At 37.0% G+C, this 16,141-nt stretch overlaps 1 protein-coding gene across 4 annotated transcripts in view; it reads left to right on the top strand.

Moving 5' to 3' along the window:
- Positions 1-16,141, top strand: part of BRD7 (bromodomain containing 7) — a 45,710-nt gene that overhangs the window by 11,633 nt on the left and 17,936 nt on the right. For all 4 annotated transcript variants that reach the window (XM_005218615.4, XM_005218616.4, XM_010814497.4 and 1 more), the window contains exons 3-6: positions 6,521-6,650; positions 6,965-7,022; positions 10,690-10,834; positions 14,677-14,787. In XM_005218615.4, coding sequence (XP_005218672.1) covers positions 6,521-6,650; positions 6,965-7,022; positions 10,690-10,834; positions 14,677-14,787 — 444 coding nt within the window. The remainder of the gene's footprint in view (positions 1-6,520; positions 6,651-6,964; positions 7,023-10,689; positions 10,835-14,676; positions 14,788-16,141) is intronic.

Genomic DNA, 16,141 nt, shown 5'->3' with positions numbered 1-16,141 from the left:
AGATACATGTATACCCATGTTCATAGCAACATTATTTACAATAGCCAAAAGGTAGACACAAACCAAATATCCATTGATGGATGAAAGGATAAACAAAATGTGATATATCTGCACAATGCAATGCTGCTGCTATATTTTGTCTTTTGTGTACACTATAGCACCACCAAAATTTACTTCCCATCCATCAGAATAATTGATTCATTTTATCCCTTTCACCCTCCTCCACATTCCCCTCTGGTGACCATTGCTGTATGCTATGTGTCTGTGTGTTTGGGTTTTTTGGTTTGGTTTGTTCATTTATTTTGTTTTCTTTTTTGTTTTTTATGTTCTACATATGGGTGAAATCATAACAGTATTTGGCTTTCTCCGTCAGACTTATTTCACTTTAGCATAATGCCCTCAAGATCTATGGATGTTGATGCATATAACAAGATTTCATCTTTCTTTTATGCCTGAGTAATATTTCATTTCAATGTGGTATTTTCTTTCCATTCATCCATTGATAAGCACTCAGTTTGTTTCCATATTTTGGCTATTATAAATAATGCTGCAGTGAACATAGGCTTATATACATCTTTTTGAATTAATGTAAGTAAAACTTAATGAAAATTTAAACTTATTCCTATACAGTAAATTTCCGTTCTGTTAAAGTCCTGTACTGGGTCCCAGGAGGCATACATATTCGTAAAAACTGACTTTTGAGTGTTTATGCTCAGCATTGTTCTGAGTTCTTTACTATTTAAATACTTCATAGCTTTATGGGGTAGGTACTGTTAGTATCTCATTTTGTTGCTGAATTAACTGTAAAGTAGCTTATTACTCAAGAGGAGAAATGAATGACGGTAATTGTTGAAGAAAGTGGAAATTCTGTCAAAACACAATTCATTGACTTCTTTTGTGTGAATCTGCCACACCCAGGATCTCAAGGCTTTTATAGCTTATTCCAGTCAGCAGAAAATCCTCCCCACTTTACCCCGCTTGGCTGTTCTCTCCTGAGGTGATCCTCTTAGTCACATAGGATCTACCAAGAGAAAAGGAGGACTCTTGACTTAGGACATAAGAGCAGTATTGGCCCTCTGATAGAAGGATTTTTTGTTTGTTTCTTCAGCAAATATCTGCCAAAAACCTGTTATGTATAATACTAGACTCAAATAATAAAGATAAAATACAGTTCCTACTCTATAGGACCTCAGAGTTAGGCTGGGGAATCAGACACAAAAAGATAAACTTCATGGCCTGGTAAATTCTAACAGAGGTGTGATTGAAGTGTTCTGGGAGTACAGAGGATGGTGTTCCTCGTTCTGCCTTGGGGACTAGGGAAAGCATCTAAGGGCTAAACTGTGGGACAGATGCTGTTTTCAGTGTAGGGCCGAAGATGAAGTATAGCTTCAAAGTGATTTTTTTCCGTTGAATTATAAGGTCAACTGTTAAAGCAAAGTTCTGAAATTGTTTTGCAGTTTGCACTGGAAGCAGTGTTCGAATACAGGTTTCCCTGGCGGATCAGACAGTAAGGAATCTGTCTTCAATGCAGGAGGCCCAGGTTTGCTCCCTGGGTGGGGAAGATCCCCTGGAGAAGGGAATGGCTGCCTACTCCAGTCTTGCCTGGAGAATTCCATGGACAGAGGAGCCTGGTGGGCTGTAGTCCACGGGGTCAAAAAGAATCGGACACGACTGAGCGATTAACATCAATACCTATGTATGTTGTTGTTGTTGTGAAAGTCACTCAGTCATGTGTGACTCTTTGTGACCCCATGAACTGTTAACTCGCCAGGCTCCCCTGTCCATGGAATTCTCCAGGCAGTAATACTGGAGTGGGTTGCCATTCTCTTCTCCAGGGGATCTTCCTGACCCAGGGATTGAACCTGAGTCTCCTGCGTTGCAGGCATATTGTTTATCATCTGAACCACCAAGAAAGCCCAGGTATCTATCTATACATCTTCTGAAAAGTAACCAATCTGAAGGATAATACCTAGAACTTCAGCTGGTGATTCTCATGCTTTCTTGTTCCTTCTTCATGCTATCTCTTAATGATTGATTAATTCTACAAATATTATGTATTCGGCATTATTGAGATTGGGGGTAGAGAGCTGAATAACACTTGAACCCCTCCCTCCTCACCAGGAACTCCAGTGAAACAGGCAAGCGTGTCTATCTGTAACATAGTATAATGAGCTAGTAGTAATAATATGAGCAAAGATTTACTTCATTCAATTAAAAAAAGTTTTACAAATTAATAAAATAATTTACCATTGAGTCATGGGTAAATAGGAATCCAGTTTGATATAAGTGCAGTGTGTTTGTAGTTACAGAAATAGCCGCTATTTCTCTATTCTGCCTCATACACACAGAATATTTACTCTCCCTGGAATTCTGTTTTCATCTCCACCCTGACTCCCACCCCCAACCTGGCTGAATTCTCTCCTTCAGGTCTCAGCTCAAATGCTACTTCCTCATAGAAGTCTTCCCACACTTCTCCAGTTCTAAATTAAACTCATCCAGCAGTTATTCTCTCCTTGAAATCTGTTTGCATTTTTTTTTTACCAAGTTGTTTAAAGTCTGCCTCATTTTACACTGTCAGCTTCCTAAGGGCAGGGCTGTGTTTGTTTATCCACCAGTGTGTGTCTGCAGAGTAAAATGCCATTTATTTATTGAATGCGTGAATAAATATTTACCATGTGCTAGGCACTGTGCTAAAAATTCACATATACTTATTAATCCTCAAAACAAGCTTCTAAGGTACATATTGTATATATTATTGTGTCTATTTTAAGAATGAGGAAATTAGGCCCCTGCTCTACCTTATGTAGTTACTCCATGACCTCATAGCTAATAAGTGTCAAAGCCAGAATTTGAACCCATTTTATAAACTGTAATTATAAACCCTCCTACCTGAAGTTAAATGGCTTTAGTATTTCTGTTAAGTTTTCTCTGTGTAATTAGCAAAATACTCTGTATTAACCAAAACTTCTGGTTTTACATATCTTACTCTCAGTAAGTGACGTTAACAATTGGATTCTGTAGTATTTTGGAATCATGAAAAAGAAAATTGGAAGGTAGGAATCATCAGAGTGTTAAGTGGAAAAAGAACTGTAGGGATCAAAGCCTCTTGTTTTATAGGTGAGACTGAGACTGAAACAGTAGAAGAACTTGTTCAAGTTTACATTCTAGTAAATTAGAAGCTAGATCTCCTAATTTCTAGTCTGGCAATAACATGTTACAATATCTCCTTTCACTTTAGGGTAGTTTCCAAGTGTATGTTATTTATATTCTTTTTCTCTTTTGGACTCTAGCCCGGAAGGCTATATTCTCTTGCCATACCAAATAGTAAAGTGCTTACTGTAGATCAGGCTAACTAGATGAAGTTACCAGATAGGGGCAGTTCAGAAACATAATACCTTCCTTTGGTACTTTTTCAGCTTTTCTGTTTCATGGTCATTTCACCATCTCATAAACTCTATAAGATAAATAAAAATCAACAGTTGAATCTCTATCTTGCAGCTGATAAAGAGGCCTAGTGAAAGTCAATGAGTGCCTAAGAAGGTCAGAGTGTGTTAAAGATGAAGCTAGAGCAAGAACTTGAGCCTCTAGACCATGTGTCAGCAAACTAGAGCCAACACCACTTGATTTTGTACATAAAGTTTTATTAGAGCACAGCCACACCCATTATGTTGTCTGTGGCTGCTTTCTTGCTGTACTGGCAAAGGTTAATATTAATAGTTGTCACTGACATTATGGACCACAGAGCCTAAATTTTATGTTACCTGGCTGTTCACCAAAAAAGTTTGCCAATCCCTACTCTAGACTTTTTGCACTATGGCCTTAGTTCTTTCTACCTAGGAGAGTGCTTAATTGCCTTTCAAGCTGTCCTTTATCCACTGTTTACATTTAACAGGAAGAGATCTTGTCTCTGAGGTCTTTTTCCATTGAACAGATGTTCAAAACCTGCCAATCTACAAAAGATTAATGCCAGTTTTTCTGGAGAAAATATACAAAACTTCCCTGAGTCAAAAATTACTGCTCCAGAATATGTCATAGGGCCATAAAAAAAGACACCAGTCAACTTAATGGAAACTGACCTCAAGTCCCCAGTAAGTACAATTTATAACATTGTTCTCTGGCGCTTCAGCCAGATATTTTCTGTATTAGATGCTTTGGACTATAGAACGTGGAGCTCTGTATCACTGGTGCTCCAAGTGTGATCCCTGCATGGGCAACACCCACATAGCCTAGAAACTTGTTAGTAATGCAGATTCACAGACTCTCCACTAGACCTACTGGATCAGTAATTCTGGGGACAGGACCCAATCACTAGTGTTCTGACAAGACTTTCAAATGATTCTGATGCACGCTGATGCTTGAGAACCTTCATGAGACCTTCAGAATTTGCATTTCTAGTAATTTCCCAGATAATGCTGATGTTGCTAGTCTGGGAACCATACTTTGAGAACCACCACTCTGCATCCTAGAATAAGAGATTAGGACGTAGACCAAGAAAATAAGATCCTATTGAGAATCTTGATTCTCAGGAGTGTAAAATAGATGGTTTGGGGCAATTTTACTCTAAAATTTAATTTTTAAGATGCAAAAAACAGGATTTTTTTTTAAACTATTACCTGGATGCCAACCATTCAGCTTTAGCAAAACATAACATTTTGCTTTTTGCTTGGTTTTATGTTTTTTTAAAGATATCAGAGTACAGACACCAATGAAGCTTTTTGTGTATCCTCCCAGAATCCATTCCTCTTTCTCATTCTCTAAAGAGAACCATGAATTTGGTGTGTATCGTGTAAACTTGTTTTATATTTTTACTACTTCTGTGTATATTTGTAAAGTACACTTTGAATATTTTCAAAACTTACATAGCTGATCTTGTAACAATTCTCAACTTTTTCCTCTAGAAATTGTTTCTAAACATAATACATGCTGATACAGTGTAACTTTAGCCTATTAATTTTACCTGCTGTGTAAATATGCCATAATTTATTAATGTATTTCCTTTTAGTAGCATTTTCCTTTTAGTAAGTTGTTCCTAATTTTTTACTATTTCAGAGTGCTGAAGTAAATATTCTTGTGCATGTCTTCATATACAGTTGTGAAAGGAAGTTTCTCCAGGGTACCTGCCCAGGAGTAGAATAACTGAGAAGTAGGGTAAAAGGTTGTTGTGGGTTTTCCCTGGTGGGTCGTTGGTAAAAAAATCCACCTGCCAGTGCAGGAGACGCAGGTTCAGTCCCAGCTTTGGGAAGATCCCCTGGAGAAGGAAATGGCAACCCACTCCAGTATTATTGCCTAGGAAATCCCCATGGACAGAGGAGCCTGGTGGGCTGCAGGCCATGGGGTTACACAGAGTCGGATACAACTAAAGCGATTTAGCACACACAAATGCACTGCAAGGTATGAGAGCCCTATTTCTCCACATTTTTTTCAAAACTTGAAATTTTCTGACATTTTAATTTTTACCACTCATAGAGATGTGAAGTACCTTCCAGTTTTTAAATTCATAATTCCCAGAGTTCCAGGAGTCTTGAAGCTAGTTTTCATGTTTCTTAACATTTCTAGGTGTTTTTTCTGGGGCTTACCTGTAATTTCCTTTACCCATTTTCTGTTGGGTTATTTGCCTTTTTACATGAATTTGTAGACGCTCTTTATGTAATCTTTGCTAATATTTTGATTTATTTGTGTTTCTCAGTCAGTAGCTAGTCTTTTAGTTTTATAGATAAAATCTTTCCCTATTCTTAAGTCATAAAGATTCTTTTACTTTATGTCAAGTTTTAAAATTAAGTCTTTAATGTATCTACAATTTATTTTTGCATGGGGTATAAGGTAGAGCTCTAATCTCATCGAGATAACCAGTTGTCCTAGCACTGCCCGTTTGTAGTTGATTTGTCGCGCCGCTCCGATCTGTCAGGACTTGTCTGTGTGCACAGGTCTGTCTCTGGTCTCTGTTTCATAGATTTGTTTGTCCCTGTGTCAGACCTACATTGTCTTGTCACTTTATACAAACTGATAGCACACGTTTTATTGTGACCTTTTTCAAAACTGTTCTGATAATTCACTCTTCAAGATAAATTATGACTGGCTTGTCAAATTTCATGGAAAATCCTGTCTTACAATTTTGATAGGCTTTGCATTTTATTTATAGATTACTTTGGAGCGAACTGACTATCTTTCAGTTCATGAACATGGTATATCTCCTTTATTCAGGTCTTTCACAATGGCCTTTCAATAATGTTTCATAATTTTTCCTAAAAGGTAATTGGTCATCTTTTATTAGATTTACTCCTGGTGTGTTATTTTGCTTTTATGAATAGTATTATTTTTCTGATTATTTAATTCTAGCATATAGAAGCACTTTCCCCCATTTATGAACATGGTGTTCTCTTATTTCCCAGTAGATGGCAGTAAAATTTCATTATTAATAATCTTCAGTGGCATCTTATTTTTTTCCACTGAAATTAAATGATTTATTTTAAAGGAATAAATTCTGAAATATTTGTAAATTATCTCCTTTTGTTCCATTTAGGAGGATAAAAGAAAACGAGATCGTGACCATGTGGATATTGAGGCAGAAAAAGACCTACAGTGTCAGGCCCCTGTACGATTAGACTTGCCTCCTGAGAAGCCTCTCGCAAGCTCTTTAGCCAAACAAGAAGGTTGGAATAACTCTGAATTAACTGTCCTGAATGAGGAAGCTGAAATTATTTTAAGGATGTTAGCCAGGGAAAGTTAAAAGTTTAAAAGCTGTTAAATTAAAATTTGTTTACATTTTCTTATATTACTGCTTAAGAACTTTAAGTTAATTTCTGTTTCAAACTTCTTGTTCTCACTTCAGCATATTTGAAAAATAAATGGAATTTCTGTATGAGATAATTTAATGATGGATATGAGATAAGTCATGTATAGAAAATAAGCTAAACAATACTCTCTAGATCTTCTCTTTTAAAATGCTCTTTTTTCTTTGCTTTAGAAGTAGAACAGACACCTCTTCAAGAAGCTTTGAATCAACTGATGAGACAACTGCAGAGGTGAATTTTTTTTCTAGCATTTTTGTAACTTGGAAATTGAAATGGGAAATAGAGGATCCAAACCACTTCTTTTCATTATTATTTCAAGTCACATCTTGTGGCCTGTATCCAAACGTACTTGATTTTAAAGTGGATGATAAATATTTTGCCTGGCAATAGAAGTACTCCAAGAGGCTGACTTTTAGATGTTCTCATTTGGGTTGTTTTAACTGGCAGCTTGAAGAGTGTTACATAATCCTCTTAATGGCAGATTTTTCCTTAATCTAAAGTAACTTCTGATGTTACAGCTTTAAACCAGGATTAAACAATACAGGTATTTCCATTTGCTAATAGATCAAAACACTTTGTATATGTCTGTGCTGCTTATCACTGCTGTGAGTGTTCAGTAATTACCAAGTTTGGGGGAAGAAACAAAATACCATAAATAAGATTTGTACCCTCTCTTAAGTGCAGAAATTTGTTGTAAAAATTATAGTATCTTGATAAAACCAATGTGAAGTTCTTAAAAGAGAAAAAAATAACTTGATCCTTGTTAAAATATTTTGATACCTCAGTTCACTCAGAATTTAAAGTTTTAGCCCAAAGACATCTACATTATTAGCAGAGGATTCATGGATATAGGGCATCCATTCATATCGTGAGATTTCTTCTGACTGTGTTGGACTTATATGTCAACCCCAGAACTTATCATAAATATTTTTTAAAATAAAGCTATCTGTATTCAACACCTATTCAGTGAAAATCAGAAATCAGTGACCTCTCTTCCTTTTTGGTGTTAAAGAACAGTTGAGAAATTTACATCTCAAGTCTTTACACTTGAATAAGTCATTCATTGCTTGTCCCAAAGGAGTGAACAGGTTAAGTATTGAGCATTCCAACTCAATTAGAATTTTTGACTATAAAGTGTTCGGCTACCTTTTAATTTTGTTTCTTGCGATATAAGACCAGAATATAAGTTAATGGTGTCTCCGTAAGAGAAATCTACTTATCAGAGTCTCTCTCAGTCTGAGAATGTTCACATTGCTCAGAACATTATGGAAATTAGAACTTTAGAGCCATATTTTTTTTGAATAGCTGTAGTGATTCTTGATCCTTGAGGCTCAGCGCAAATACTGGAAAAGAATGTAATTGACCAGGTTTAGTAATAGCATCTTTGGTCAAACCAAGTCAGACTCTATATTAAAATGACTAATTTTAGGAAGTCTAGATAATTTGCTCTGAAGAGGTCCACCAGAGATGCTTTGTGGTGTTATTCAAGTAACTTCTATGGACAGTATGCATTTGGATCTGTAAGTTCCAAAGTGGAACTTTTTGCTTATTCTCAATATTTTTTACTCTTACAGCTAGGTGTCCTGCTGGGAAGAACCAAGACAGATACACACACACCTGAGTTCAGATTCTAACTCTGTATTTTATCAGATTTATGACCTAAAACAAATAATATGACCTCTGAGCCTCAGTATCCTCATCTCTTAAGTAAGAATACCAGCTCCTTGATGGCTTTTGTGAGCATTGCTACTGCTGCTGCTAAGTCACTTCAGTCGTGTCCGATTATGTGCAAACCCATAGACGGCAGCCCACCAGGCTCCCCCATCCCTGGGATTCTCCAGGCAAGAACACTGGAGTGGGTTGCCATTTCCTTCTCCAGTGCATGAAAGTAAAAAGTGAAAGTGCAGTTGTTCATTCGTGTCCGACTCAGCGACCCCATGGACTGCAGCCCACCAGGCTCCTCCGTCCATGGGATTTTCCAGGCAAGAGTACTGGAGTGGGGTGACATTGCCTTCTCCCTTTGTGAGCATTAGATATAAAAATACATCAATTCCCTACCACTGTGCCTGGCATGTGGTAAATTTATTTTTTAAATTGCTGCCATTATTATGGCTTTTTAAGCATTTTTAATGCTGTGGTTATTTGGAGTAAGAAAGCTTTGATATGCCAAATTTCCAGAGGAAAATAACAGTCTAATGAACTAATCATATAGAGCAGTGGTTTTCAACTCTGTCTGTCCTGTAAGTTTGTAAGTACCAAAATTCAAGCCTAGAAAAATCAGTGCCTGGACCACTCTTCCTCCCCCAAGAGATTCGCGTGTAGTGAGTCTAGGGTTAGCCTCCCACCGCACCAGAATTCTTTTTAAAGCTCCTCTCATGATTCTCATGCACAGCCAGAGTTAAGAACCTATGATAATACTCCATTGTGTATATGTACCACAGCTTTCTTATCCATTCATCTGCTGATGGGCATCTAGGTTGCTTCCATGTCCTGGCTATTATAAACAGTGCTGTGATGAACACTGGGGTACACGTGTCTCTTTCCCTTCTGGTTTCCTCAGTGTGTATGCCCAGCAGTGGGATTGCTGGATCATAAGGCAGTTCTATTTCCAGTTTTTTAAGGAATCTACACACTGTTCTCCATAGTGGCTGTACTAGTTTGCATTCCCACCAACAGTGTAAGAGAGTTCCCTTTTCTCCACACCCTCTGAATCAGTTCTAATGAGATGGATGAAACTGGAACCTATTATACAGAGTAAAGTAAGCCAGAAAGAAAAACACCAGTACAGTATACTAATGCATATATATGGAATTTAGAAAGATGGTAACAATAACCCTGTGTACGAGACAGCAAAAGAGACACTGCTGTATAGATCAGTCTTATGGACTCTGTGGGAGAGGGAGAGGGTAGGGAGATTTGGGAGAATGGCATTGAAACATGTATAGTATCATGTATGAGGCGAGTCGCCAGTCCAGGTTCGATGCACGGTACTGGATGCTTGGGGCTGGTGTACTGGGACGACCCAGAGGGAGGGTGTGGGGAGGGAGGAGGGAGGAGGGTTCAGGATGGGGAACACAGGTATACCTGTGGCGGATTCATTTCGACATTTGGCAAAACTAATACAATATTGTAAAGTTTAAAAAAAAAAAAAAAAAGAACCTATGATAGAAAGCACTGGGTCTCAAGTTTGGAGGTATTATGATAACCTTTTTAATGTCCGTTTTTTGAGCAGTCCCCTACACACACGATAGAAGTTATACCCATTAATTTAAGAAAATGTATATGGTTGTCCTTTGGTATCCACAGGGGATTGATTCCAGGAGCCCCCGTGGGTACCAGAATCCAAGGATGCTCAAGTCCCTTACATAAAATGGCAGCAGTCCAGTGAACAGTCAGCTCTCATATCCACGTTTGGGAAGCTCACAGATACAGAGGGCCAGCTGTACTCATGAGTATGCAACAGCTCTGTGACCCACCAAGAGTCCAAGCCTAGCTAGAAACCAGTGTGGAAGACTGCAGATGTGTATTTTAGTTACTATTTCTGCTTTTTCTCTATGGTTAATAAAAAATACATAGTATTAATCTCCCAGAGTACAAGACATTTTTTAGTTAGTCTAGATTTCTTATTTTGTTTCATCTTTCCCTGTGTTGGAGATGTTGCAAATTAATTAAGCTGCATATTTTAAAAGATTCTGTCTTAAGGGTACAATTTATATGTAAAGCATCTGAACCTTATTAAATAGTTATTAGTCTTTAAAATCATTACTTCAGTTTTTAGTGAAAAACATATTAGCCTGCTACAAATTCTACATCTGAAGGATTTCCTCTGACTTAATACTCCTTGACCAGTAATTTTGTTTGTAGTAGAAATAAAATTGCTTTTTTCCTGTCTTCACAGAAAAGACCCAAGTGCTTTCTTTTCATTTCCTGTGACTGATTTTATTGCCCCCGGCTACTCCATGATCATTAAACACCCAATGGATTTTAGTACCATGAAAGAAAAGATCAAGAACAATGATTACCAGTCCATAGAAGAACTGAAGGTAACTTGTTATTTATGTTGTATTGGAGAATAGACTGAGCTATGCTACAGTATCTATTCAATTAAGAGCCAAACTTTTGGATCCTGGGTATGCGAAGTCTTTGTAGAAATCTGCATGTCTGGTATTCAGAATCATTCTCAAGTTTATTTTAATATCCAAAAATCTGTATTTTTTTTGTCTTAGAAAACATGTTTGAGCTTGGTGATAGAAAACCAGACAAAATAAGTCATCTGCTGTCTTTATTATTTTGTGGGTTTTGGTAAAATTTTGAAATTCATGTGTTCTATGAAATATTTTCTCATCCTTTAAAATGAAAATGTTTGATTTTAAATTTCAGATGAATACAGGTAAAATTGATAGTTTTTTAATTGAAGTATAGTTGATTTACAATGTTGTATTGGTTTCAGGTGTACCACAAAGTGATTTGGCTATATATTTTTTTCTTGATTATTTTCCATTATAGATTTTTACAAAATATTGAACAAAGTCAGTATTTTAATGGAATTTGATTTAGAGTAGTCTTTTTTTCTGTTTCTGGACATGTAAAATAGAGAATAAATTGGCTTGTCGAGAAATACCAAGCAGAAGTTTAATTGCATTTTCTAGTTTGATGAAAGTGAGTTGCTCCCTGAATTCACTTTGGCTATATTTTTTTTAGCATATTTTCTTCAACATTCAGCAATAAGAAATTTTAAACTTACAAGTAAAGAACCTACAAGCCATGAAGATGATACACATGCCTAGTGTTATAGTTGACGTTTTTCTGTCTTTAAATGGCAATGCACTCCAGTGTTCTTGCCTGGAGAATCCCAGGGACGGGGGAGCCTGGTGGGCTGCCGTCTGTGGGGTCACACAGAGTCGGACACGACTGAAGTGACTTAGCAGCAGCAGCAGATGCTGGTTTCAGAGTTAAGCTTTTCATTTTAATCATCCTAAGAAAAGGAGCCGTGTGTTTTCTGTTTTAATTTGCTCTGTACCAAACCACCACAAACTAAAGTGTTTAAACAGTGTGTCTACTCTACCTTTGTTTTTTTTTTCTGAATGAATATTGTAGTGTTTTCATCTGACCCACGGACTAGACCCTAATCATTTATAGAAGGAAAATAAGACAGTAAATGTTATCTTTACTTGGTCTCTTTTTTTTTTTTCATGCACGTTGATTAGCTGAATTTTATGAATAATACTAGCATTTAGTTCTGTCTTTACTATCAGTTTGACTGTATATTTCACTCTGAAAAACCTGAATTATATTCTCTTGTACTCAGAGAAACAGAAATGTTTCTCAACTTTTCATCTGGTGAAAATTAAGCTAAAACTGTTTATTTCAGCATGTTTCTGATCTTATTATTGCTTAATGGAAAATTTTTCAGTTTTTTTTCCTTTCTGTGAATAACTTTCCTTTGATCTTTCCCTTACGATGACAAGAGAGAGTAGAAGTATGCCCACTGAGTGTTTTTGAGCAGATGGTCAAGATTTATCATAATTAAAATGAACAAGTATTTTTAACTTTGGAGTTTTCTGTAGAGCTATATTTTTTTCTCAGGAAAATTCAGTAGCCCCATGTAAAGTTTAATTAGCTTATCCAGCTCATTAAACTGTTTGAGGTTGGTTGTTTTTTTTTTTTTTAAATATTTGGAAGTATACAGAAAGGTCATTCAACTTTATGAAAGAACAATTGCCATTACACAAAAATCCAGTAAAGTCTGCTAAGTCACTTCAGTCGTGTCTGACTCTGTAGACGGCAGCCCACCAGGCTCCTCTGTCCCTGGGATTCTCCAGGCAAGAACACTGGAGTGGGTTGCCATTTCCTTCTCCAATGCATGAAAGAGAAAAGTGAAATCGAAGTCGCTCAGTCGTGTCTGACTCTTAGCGACCCCATGGACTGCAGCCCACCAGGCTCCTCCGCCCATGGATTTTCCAGGCAAGAGTACTGGAGTGGGGTGCCATTGCCTTCTCCAACCTAGCACATGACAGTTAAGATTCATGGAATAATAGGGCTTCCTGGAGCTTCAGTGGTAAAGAACCTGCCTGCCAGTGGAAGAGTGAAAGTGAAAGTCACTCAGTCGTGTCTGACTCTTTGCGACTCCATGGACTATACAGTCCATGCAGTTCTCCAGGCCAGACTACTGGAGTGGGTAGCCTTTCCCTTTTCCAGATGATCTTCCCAACCCAGGGATCAGATAGGAGATGCAGGTTCAATCCCTGACCCAGGAAGATCCCACATGGCATAGAGCATCTGAGCCTGTGCACCATAACTGTTGAGCCTGTGCTCTGTAAGGAGAAGCCACAACACTGGGAGGTCCACGTTTCACAACTAGAGGGTAGCCCATGCTCTCCGCACCTGGAGGAAAGCCCATGCAGCAACAAGGATCCAGCACAGCCAAAAATGTTACTAAAGAAATACGTAATTTTTAAAAGATTCATGAAGTAATGGGTCAGACCTGTAATCTGTAGAATGATCCAGTACTTTTTCCAGGTATAGGACCAGTGATCATTTAGTGTGGTAGTCATCTAGTTTGTCTCCCCTCATTTGCCTCTCCTTCCCCAAATATATATTTAATAATTTTAATGGAATGGAAGCTTTTCAGAATATCTATACCAAAGGTTCTGAACCTGGGGTCCTTTGGGTAGCCATGGATGAGCCTTTAGAGGGATCAAGAATTTTATAAAATTACATACAGGGAAATTTTGTGTTCACCTTTGTATTACATGTGTGCGCTTGAGGAGTGGATCCATAGCTTTCCTCAGATTCCTAGAGATGATGACCTAACAAAATCCTAACTGATTAGAGACTTGGCCAAGAACTAAGGATCCACATATACTTCGTCTGCTTTAAATTTAATACCAAATTTATTGTGACACTTGACTCAGTCTTCTCATGTACTTTTAAATAATATTCAGTCTACCTGTTTTCATTACATTAAATGTTCTAAGCTGTCATCACTAGTTATTAAATAGCGGGGCTTAAATGTTTTAAATTCAGAGGAGATTGAGGGTCAGGTTCTTTTTTGTTGAGTTTTTATCATTTTTATTTAGTAAGGCCTTGGCATAATCACTCTCACATTTATACAATGCAAAAATTACTTAACCATGAAAATATGCAGTGGAATTGAGTTCCCTAGCACATGTGCATACTTTGAAATTTAAACCAAAAGTACAGTTTTGATAGTTTGCCTACTCTGGTTACATGTTGTAAGTCTTTGAAGTTGTATGGTTTATTTCAGGTTGGCATGACTTTGCAACATTCTGCAAATTATAATAGTATCCAAACACTTAAAAGAATATTAGTGTAAATGTTTTGCCATTTGCTCAGTTATTTTGACTCTGGTAGGAAATATTATTAAGATAATTTACAATTGTCCCAGTTTTCAGTCAAGATCCAAAATAAAATATTTAATTCATCAATGGATAATTAAGATGTTTGTTTTTAAACTAAGGATTTTTTTAATTAAATGAAATACTCAGTAATTATTAAATGTAAAATAGAAGTATTTTCTAATTTTCTTTGTGTGCAATAATATTATACTGAAGAAACCCATTTTAAAATTTTATCCCCGAATCTAAAGTTTATGCAGTTACTATAGAATGTTTAAGAATTTGTAAAGGAATGTAGTAGGATGTTTAAATTAATTTAGCAGTATTTGTTTTGTTAGTTTTAAAACTTAATAAATTGCTATTAATGTTGTTTAGTAAACAGAAAGATGGTGTTTTTTTACTGGTTTGTTTTTGTTTGTTTGATGGTTGTTGTTTTGAGTTTTTTGAGGACCTGCATAATTTTAGACCAGGACAGGAGGGTACTTTGTTTTGTCTTAATGCATTCCTCCCTAATATTTTCTCTGCAGGATAACTTCAAACTAATGTGTACTAACGCTATGATTTACAACAAACCAGAGACGATTTATTATAAAGCTGCGAAAAAGCTGTTGCACTCAGGGATGAAAATTCTTAGCCAGGTAAAGGAAATTCTTTGTCATAAATAATAATTATTATAAAATTTATATTCCTTTGATTTTGGTCATAGTGATACAGATCCAGTACAGTTCAGGTTTTATTTTATAGACAGGTTATATTAAAGTAGGAAATATTAAATGAAAAAAAACTTTAACATAGAGAAAAAAATTACAGCAGGAAGATTCTCATTTGGAATTGATACAAATAAATATTGGCATTCACTTGTAATTATTTATTTGGAAGCTGTTGAGTTGGTATTCATCAGATAGACTTATATTGACTGTGAAACAGATATCATCTTGAATTCCAGGACAGGATAGATTACATGAGTTATGAAATCTTTTGGAAGGATAGTACCTTATTTCCCTTTGCAGGGGTGGAAGCTAATGTTCTGGTGAAGCACAGGATCTCCTTCAGGTAGAAAGAAAGGAAATAGACAAATGAGGAATCACTCCTCTAATTGTCTGAAAGCCACCTCCCCACAGGAGCAGATTCTCCCAAGAACAAGAAGCGATACATAGTAAGGTGTGTGAAGTGGGAGAAATGTATGTAGAGGACACATCATTATCATCATCAAGCTTCATGAGGAAGCTTACACAATAACTTATTCAAAACAAAGATGCCGTAGATAGTGGCAAAGAGTGACAGGAGTCTCATTGCAGAGCCGTGGCTGATGAAATTGAGTGATCACTTGCATCTACTGGAAGAGGAAGAGAACTCACCAGATGAATCACGTCTTGTGAGGTTTTTCTCACAGCTCTGAATAGATGGAAAATTAACTGAGACAAACCGTATCTTGGCAGGAAGTCAGAAGACTGGGTTCCAGTTTTACCTCTTTTCCACTAACGTGTGGACCTTGGGCCTCTGTGTTCTTATCTGTAGAGAAGAAGGTCTCCAAGATAATTGCTAGCATTAATATGCTGATTTTAGATAAGAGCCAGAGTAGGGAGTATACCAAGAAGAACAAGATAGAATGATTTTGCAAAAAAGAAAAAGAAATGGGTATGAGGAAGAGAAAGAAATCAGAATCAAGAGCTCAGGCTGAAATTGAGGGGAGTTGGAGGATAGTAGGAACAAGTCGTGCGCAGGTGCACGTGGTTTTCCAGTTTTTGTGGTGGTCATCTGTGTCACAATTGCAGTCATCTCACACGCTAGTAAAGTAATGCTCAAAATTCTCCAAGCCAGGCTTCAGCAATACGTGAACCATGAACTTCCAGATGTTCAAGCTGGTTTTAGAGAAGGCAGAGGAACCAGAGATCAAATTGCCAACATCTGCTGGATCATGGAAAAAGCAAGAGAGTTCCAGAAAAACATCTATTTCTGCTTTATTGACTATGCCAAAGCCTTTGACTGTGT

Source organism: Bos taurus, chromosome 18 (assembly GCF_002263795.3).
Source record: "Bos taurus isolate L1 Dominette 01449 registration number 42190680 breed Hereford chromosome 18, ARS-UCD2.0, whole genome shotgun sequence".
Lineage (NCBI taxonomy): Eukaryota > Metazoa > Chordata > Mammalia > Artiodactyla > Bovidae > Bos > Bos taurus.
This window is presented reverse-complemented; position numbering and strand designations above follow the sequence as displayed.